A 7,089-nucleotide genomic window follows, 5' to 3' on the forward strand; every position below is an offset into this window, starting at 1 on the left:
AGAGGAAGAGATTAGATTACCCTCCTGAAGGGGAGGAGGGATATTCACAGATCCTTTGCGTTTCTGTGGGGCACCAGCTCCTAGCTGGCACAAAGTTCAGAGGCTAAGCTCCACGTTGTGAGAGGGTCCCATGAGGTTCAGGGGCTCCACGTTGTGGCACCAGATATAGGCGCGCACGCGCTGGGCTCTCAGGGTCCCAGCGCACCCTCCAGGGCAGTGAAAGCTTCTCTGCTACTGAGGTCTACTCAGTCGATCCCGTCCCTATTTCACCCATATACCTTCCTCAGGATGTGAGGTCCACTGGCCACTTGGACAACACGGGGAGTGTACGAGGGACGGTGAAAGCCAGGGTGTTCGTGAGTCGGTGACGGGGGAATAGCGCCCCTCCAGGGAGACTGGATCACAGGATTTAGTGTTACAGATCAAGACAAGTGACTCAGCAGTGGAAATCCCTGGAAATTTTTGGGGATTTTTCTCTAACAGTGTTCAGATAGAAAAGTGAGGAAGTGAGACGGTTTCCAAAGGGACATTCTTGAAATCAAAATTTCAGGGGATCACAGTGGTTCCCAGTCACAAGACCTGCCCACAAATTTGTGAGGCTGGCGGCCACCCTGATGGTTCTTGAACCTGGCCGATGCATCACCAGGTTTGATGTTAAAAGACGTCTAGATAGAGGTCTTTTGTCCACACCTTTGTGGCGAGCACTTTAAAAGAAGAGTCAGGGAGCATGCTAGGAAGGCACTCTGCTATGAAAGGAATCTGCAGCACATGGTTTCCAAGCTATCCAGCATAACAGAGGACCCCAACATTTCAGAATAACTGTTAGAAGCTCCACAGCAACAAACTCTAAGCACACAATGGCTTTCCTGCCCAAAGTTCTGAATGCTTCCACAATCCTCCTAAAAATACCAAGGTCAGGTCTGTCATAGCAATGCCCAACTCTGGTACCAATTTATCTCCTAGTTTGCTTCTCCATTGCTGTGATAAAACACTCTGACCACTACCAACTTGGGGAGGAAAGGGTTTGTCTTACATCTCCCATGTCACAGTTCACCAGGGAGCCCAACGTAGGAACTCAGGGCAGGAACCTGGATGCAAGAACTGGACCACAGGCCATGGAGGAACACTGCTTACTGACTTGCTCCCCTGGCCCATGCTCAGCCTGCTTTCTTATACAATACAGGATCACCTGCCCAGGGGTAATACCACCCACAGTGAGCTGGGCCCACCTACATCACTCAAACCCAGGTGTATCAAGTTGACACTAAAGATATCCAACACAGAGACATTAGATGATAGATAGATAGATAGATAGATAGATAGATAGATAGATAGATGATAGATAGATGATAGATAGATAGATAGATAGATAGATAGATAGATGATAGATAGATATATCTTACAGAGGGTTTTTCTCATCTCAGAAGCCAGGCTAAACAAAAAGGCCAGCACCAGATGTGGGATACCTGTAATTCTTTGTCAGAGCTGTCCTGGAGCCCCCCAATAATGCAGGCTATTGCCATTACTTTTGGTTGCTCACTAGATGTTGATGGTTAGACATTATTTCTGAAGATACTGGTCACAGGACATGGAGAAATCAAGTTGGCCGTGACCAGAGAGCCCCGCCCCTGATGACTATATTTCATAGTACTGGAAGGTGCTATGCAGGCTGCTGGCGGGGGGGGGGGGGCAACAGTCTTACCCAGCTGTGAGCCCGGGTGCCAGAGGGCATGTATTTGTGGCGAGCACTTTAAAAGAAGAGTCAGGGAGGATGCCAGGAAGGCACTCTGCTATGAAGGAGTCTGCAGCACATGGTTTTCTGAGCTCGTAAGCTATCCGGACGTGAAGAGACTTCTACTTGCTTAACAGAGGACCCCAACAAGGAGGTGTAATGTGATGTTTTGTTCTCTACATACATTTTTAAATTGACTATTAAATTAACATAATTACCACTTCATGAATTTTCCTATTAAAATGTATATACTGGAAGTAATGTGACAATGTAGTTTTGAGACTGAAAACTGGCTTATAAGTCCAATTTTTATAAAGTGACTTCTTCAATATTGGCTGTGAAATTTCAAGAATTTGAGAGCATTAATTTCAATCAAAATCCTCCCAAATCAGAAGAGACACATTTAATGTCTCAGTTAAGTACATAATAAACTAGTATTCAAGAAAAAAATTCTACTGTGGTTTCTTTGAAATCCAGTTGCACAACATAAATGTCCACCAGTCTATTAGTGGATCCTGTACATTTTGTAGATTTACACTGGAGTTCTACTTTGTGGTAAAGGAAAAGGAAATCAAGTAATTTATAGGTCAATGGATGGAAGTAGAAATGACTGTGCTAATTGAGCCACGGGCCTTCTCTCTATTGTGGCTCCTACCACCAAATCCTGAATAGTTACTCAAAGGAAGTGAATTCTGTATGGGTTTCAGATATGTGCGCTCACTAATTATTACAGCATTATTTGAAGAATAGGGAATCTACTAAAATGTCCTTTGACAAATGAAAGATTTACTGAAATATATTTCTGAAGAATACATCACAATTTCATCGTAGAAAAGAGTGGAATCTTCTCATACTTGAGAACAGGATAGATCTGGTGGACACTGTATCAGGTAAAGAAGTTGAAACACAAGCACTACATGATCTCAGTCATAAGAGAAATAGAAAAAGAAAAGATAGATGATAGATGGTGAGGGTACAATACCAGTTTGCAGTGAATGGGGAGGATGTGTGGTAAATAACAGAGACAGTGTCATGACTTCATGGCTTAACTAAGTTCTACTGTTCTATGCCACAACAAGGTAAATAATCCAATTTGCATTTTATATATTAAAATTGTTAGAAAATATCAATTTGGATACACTCGCCATTGGAAACTGTTGGGGAACCCTGCTCTTAAGGTTGACTCCTTTCTTAGTAGGGGCCTCCTGTTCTCTGCATGACTTATCTGGAAAGTACCTCCAAGCACAGATGCCTGATCTTATTTGGAACATGACCTTGGGCATAGTTACCTGCAATAAAACGAAAGAAAAGTTGATGCTGCTCCCACCAGGCTAAGTGCCCACCATAAAAATAGTGTGAATGAGGTAATATGTAAATAATCTCTTTTTTTCTATAATTAGGCATTGCCCTATAGCCAGATGATAGGATCCCCCTACCACATGTAAATAAAGAATACTGTGAGCACCTATCAGCTGAAGCTTTGGCTGCTGCCTCCACACTATATATTTCCATGACCCCCACTGAATAAATGGAGCTGTATCACTGAATCTGACTCCCTGGAAGGTCTTTTCTGTCATGCTCACTGGCTGTCCTGAACCCTTTCCTTGCTTCTTCTCCGTCAGTGGCCAATGACCCACAAGGGGAGGGAGAGACCCACAGGAAAGGATAAAAATTTACAGGTGGATATTCTAATGATGGACTAGATCAGTATCCAATATATACCACAAAATATCAAGGTAATGTCACAAATAGATAAAATGTGATGCACCAAAATATGGTTTTATCTCTATTAAAAGTTATTTACTTATTTATTTTATTTTCATGTGTAAGAGTGCTGTGATTGCGTGTAAGTGCAGCCATGTGACCAATGTCTATGGAGGAGGGACGACAGTGTGTGAACCCCTGGAACAGGTGTTCAGTACACTTGTTAGCAGCATGTGGGTACCACAAGTTGAACCAAGGTCCTCTAAAAGAGCGGCCAGTATTCTTGACCTCTGAGCCATCTCTCCAGCCCCAAGAATAGACTTTTAAAACTCACAGTGAACTACTCCTGGACTTAGAACAAAAACTCTCACTTGTGCCCCACTGTCCCCCAGATTCTGTCCATGAAGCTAAGTGGAAGCGTCAGTGTTGTTTCAATGTACAGTTGCAGGCAGAAGAGATTGAGGATGGGGGTCAGCTACCAGTGCTTCTGAAAGAAAGCTTAGTTTAGCCTCTGTTGCAATGGATGAAAACCATGTTACTCTGCCTTGTTTAATTAGGAACTGAGGTAGCTACAGTCCCATGAATGTAGTAGCAATTATTGATCTTGTTGGCAGGGTGGGCCACTTGGATGCAGAGAAGCAGAAACTTCTATGGGATCTCCATGTTGAACTTTCTCCCTGTGCATCTACTGACACAGCAGACACTATAACTGCCCATTTTGTTTTCTGTTGTGCTTCTTCATCTTGTTATGTTGGCAGGTGAAGTGAATTTTCAGTGAACTGAAAGGAATTTTCTTGAAAGAGAGAGAAGAGTTAAACACTCTTTTGTATTGCCTGGAAAGGAACTCATGGAAGGAGGCAAGAGATGCCTTCTTTTCAGATCAATACATCCAAGGCCTGGACTGTGTATGCTTAATGTCTCTAAATGTCTGGTAGTTTGAACTTGTAAACTTTTCTTATTCAAAAACTAGCTATGTAGACCAGGCTAGCCTGGATCTCACAGAGACCCTTGTGCCTCTTCCTCTGGAGTCCTGGGGTAAAGGCATGCAGCATCATACCTGGGCCAAATTTCATATTTATCACCTATGTAGCATATCTAACTCTCCATTTTGTCCTCCAGTGCTCGTGTTTTCCAGACTAATCAAATGAATTCATGACGAGCCATCTCAAAAGTGTTTTTCATGTGATAGGTGAAAATTGAAACATATCAGTCTTCAGTTCCTAAGGAGGATGGACTTGAGTCTTAATATGCCACTATACTTTTGTTTGAACTGTACATAAAACTGATATTTTTGTTTTATTTTATGTGGATTTTGTATTACTTTGCTCAACATTTAACCCCACCAACATCACAGAGCTGATGGAATGTGCTGCTGGGTTTGTTGAAACCTGTATTCTTTTGTCTCCTGGTAGTTGATTCTGTTGATTATGCTGCTATGCATCAAATACCAGACATTGGGGTCATTGTTTTCAGTTTGTTAGAAATAAGTTTTCTTCTGGTAGTTTACAGAGTAAAGCACACTAAATGTGATATTTAATGAAGATTCTCTCCTTTCATCACTGTTAGTTTTCTTCCTTTCTTTGGTGAAAGAAACATTTCTCATTTGTTTCTGAAATGCTGAGTTCTCCAAATGGAGATTCTGAAGCAGGCTTCTTTCTCTGTGTTGGTATATCTACTTAACACACAGTCAGAGCACTGCCTCTCTTACTGATTATTTCATCCTCAGAAAAGAGCTCTATTTATCAAATGTTACACACATGTAGTTGTCTGATTTTGGAAGCATTTGAGGGCCCCACTCGGGATGTGTAAGTGGGCAGGGTTCTGTTTGACTGAGAAGGTCTGCCCTGGGCCTGAGTGCCTGGGCAACCACAGGGTCCAGAGTCTGGTGCAAGGGCCCTGGGTGGTTCAAAATCCAGACTCACAGGCCTCAAGTTCTCCAGACCGTAAGAAAAAGGGCCAGTGACAGAAAACCCAACTAATGTAGCTTTGAAAAACAAACAGCAGGGGGAAGGAGCATGACAACAAGGGGCATGGCAGGTGGTGGCAAACAAGTCTGTACCAGGTATTGGAAGAGTAGTCCAGGAAGATCTCTTTCAAAACTGTGAAGTTTCGTATGGCCTCTGCACGCACAGTCCAAAATGTTGGTGTCCTCGCAGAGAAAGCAAAAGCACAGCCTTCACCCTCACCAGTCAGGCACCAACTGTCACAGACCCCTCCCAGAGCTTTGTGCTTTAATTACTCTCTGACCTGATTGGCCATACACCTAGAACTCAGCCAATCAGACTGGCCTAGCGGGATGGACTCTCCTGATTGGGCAGTGGCCCTCTGGAACATGCGATGGCGGTGGCCCGGGGCTGCACTACCCACCCACTCTCCTGGGAGGGGAGACTCGGTGTGAATGTTCTGTTCATCCTTTTTTCTTCATTTGCCTTTGATCATGACTGAATGTTGTAATTAATTTATCTTGTCTTCCATCTCTAATGCTCTGTCACCCTCTTCATCCATTGTATTGGAGGCTTTCTATTGAGTTTGTGTTCGACTTAACTTGGTTTTTCATTGCTAAAATTTCTGTTTATTGGATTCCTGTGTCATGTCCTGTACTGACTTTTTCATTCAGCTGTTTATTTTTCTTTGGATTCTTATTCTTTTACTGTTTTCCGGTGGCCAAGGGCCGACTTGAGGTGACAGGGAGGGATAGGGATGAGGCGGAGGCACTGGCATCTCCCGGAGGGGGAGGGGATCGGGGCTGGGCTGCACCTCCTTCCCTAGGTAGGGTGGAGGTCACCCCTCCCCACTTGGTATGAGTTGATGCCTAGGGATCAGGAGCTTCTTTTCTCTGACTTCTTCACTCACACACCCCTCCCCCGCCAAGCCCTCCGCACTCACGCCCTCTCCCCGTTTACGCCAACCCAGTGGGGCAGTCGCCTCCAACAGACCGACCTGAAATCCTGGCTCGGAGGCACAGACCCAGACCGGCTCACGCCCACTCTGCTCCATCACCCTTCCCCTTGCCGAGGCCCACGTTTCCACTACACAACCGCCTAAGCTGCTGCTCCCCACCCCACAAACCCCAGTCAGGCCACTGCCCAGAAGCCCTGTCCTGGGTTCAGAGGCCCAGCTTCCCCGGGGGATGGACGGAGGGGGTCCTCGAGACATGATGCATGTGTTCAGGGCACATGGTACGGCTCTGTTTCTTTCTGGACTAGAATATTAACTGCAGAATCATCCACAGCTGCTGGGTATGCCCGCTATGCAAATGTCACACTAGCCAGTTGAACACTGTGGTCTCCTTTCCCTCCTTGGAGTATCCATGAGTAAAGACTGTGTGGTGTCTACTAGGATACTGGGAACTAAGGTTAGGAGTGGAGGGGGCTGTAGACTGGGTAAAGATAAAGTTGTTGTCAGAGCAGCCAAGAAAAAAATCTGAGGTGAGAAAAATATCTGGGAGGGGAAAGTTAGGAAATTGTTAGGGTCCAGAGAGTTCGTTGGGTTTTAAAGATTTGGGAGCTCATAGCTAAGAAGTAAAAAAAGAGGAGAGGTATGTCTTCATCTGGATAAGTAACCCCTGCCATCTCCCTGTGTAGACCAGTAAGTGAGACTCAGAGGAGCTGGCCTCCGGAACATGGAGCGGTGGCCGCGGCAGCACTCCGGAA

General features: G+C 44.9%; 1 protein-coding gene across 1 annotated transcript in view; it reads right to left on the minus strand.

The window, feature by feature from the left end:
• Positions 1-6,592, minus strand: part of LOC103736648 (histone H3.3-like) — a 125,767-nt gene extending 119,175 nt beyond the window's left edge. The window contains exon 1 of the mRNA XM_008836174.2: positions 6,294-6,592. Within this exon, the coding sequence (XP_008834396.1) occupies positions 6,294-6,592 (299 nt within the window). The remainder of the gene's footprint in view (positions 1-6,293) is intronic.
• Positions 6,593-7,089: the final 497 nt, after the last annotated feature.

The sequence above is a fragment of the Nannospalax galili genome, unplaced genomic scaffold (assembly GCF_000622305.1).
Source record: "Nannospalax galili isolate Female #2095 unplaced genomic scaffold, S.galili_v1.0 scaffold391, whole genome shotgun sequence".
Classification (NCBI taxonomy): domain Eukaryota; kingdom Metazoa; phylum Chordata; class Mammalia; order Rodentia; family Spalacidae; genus Nannospalax; species Nannospalax galili.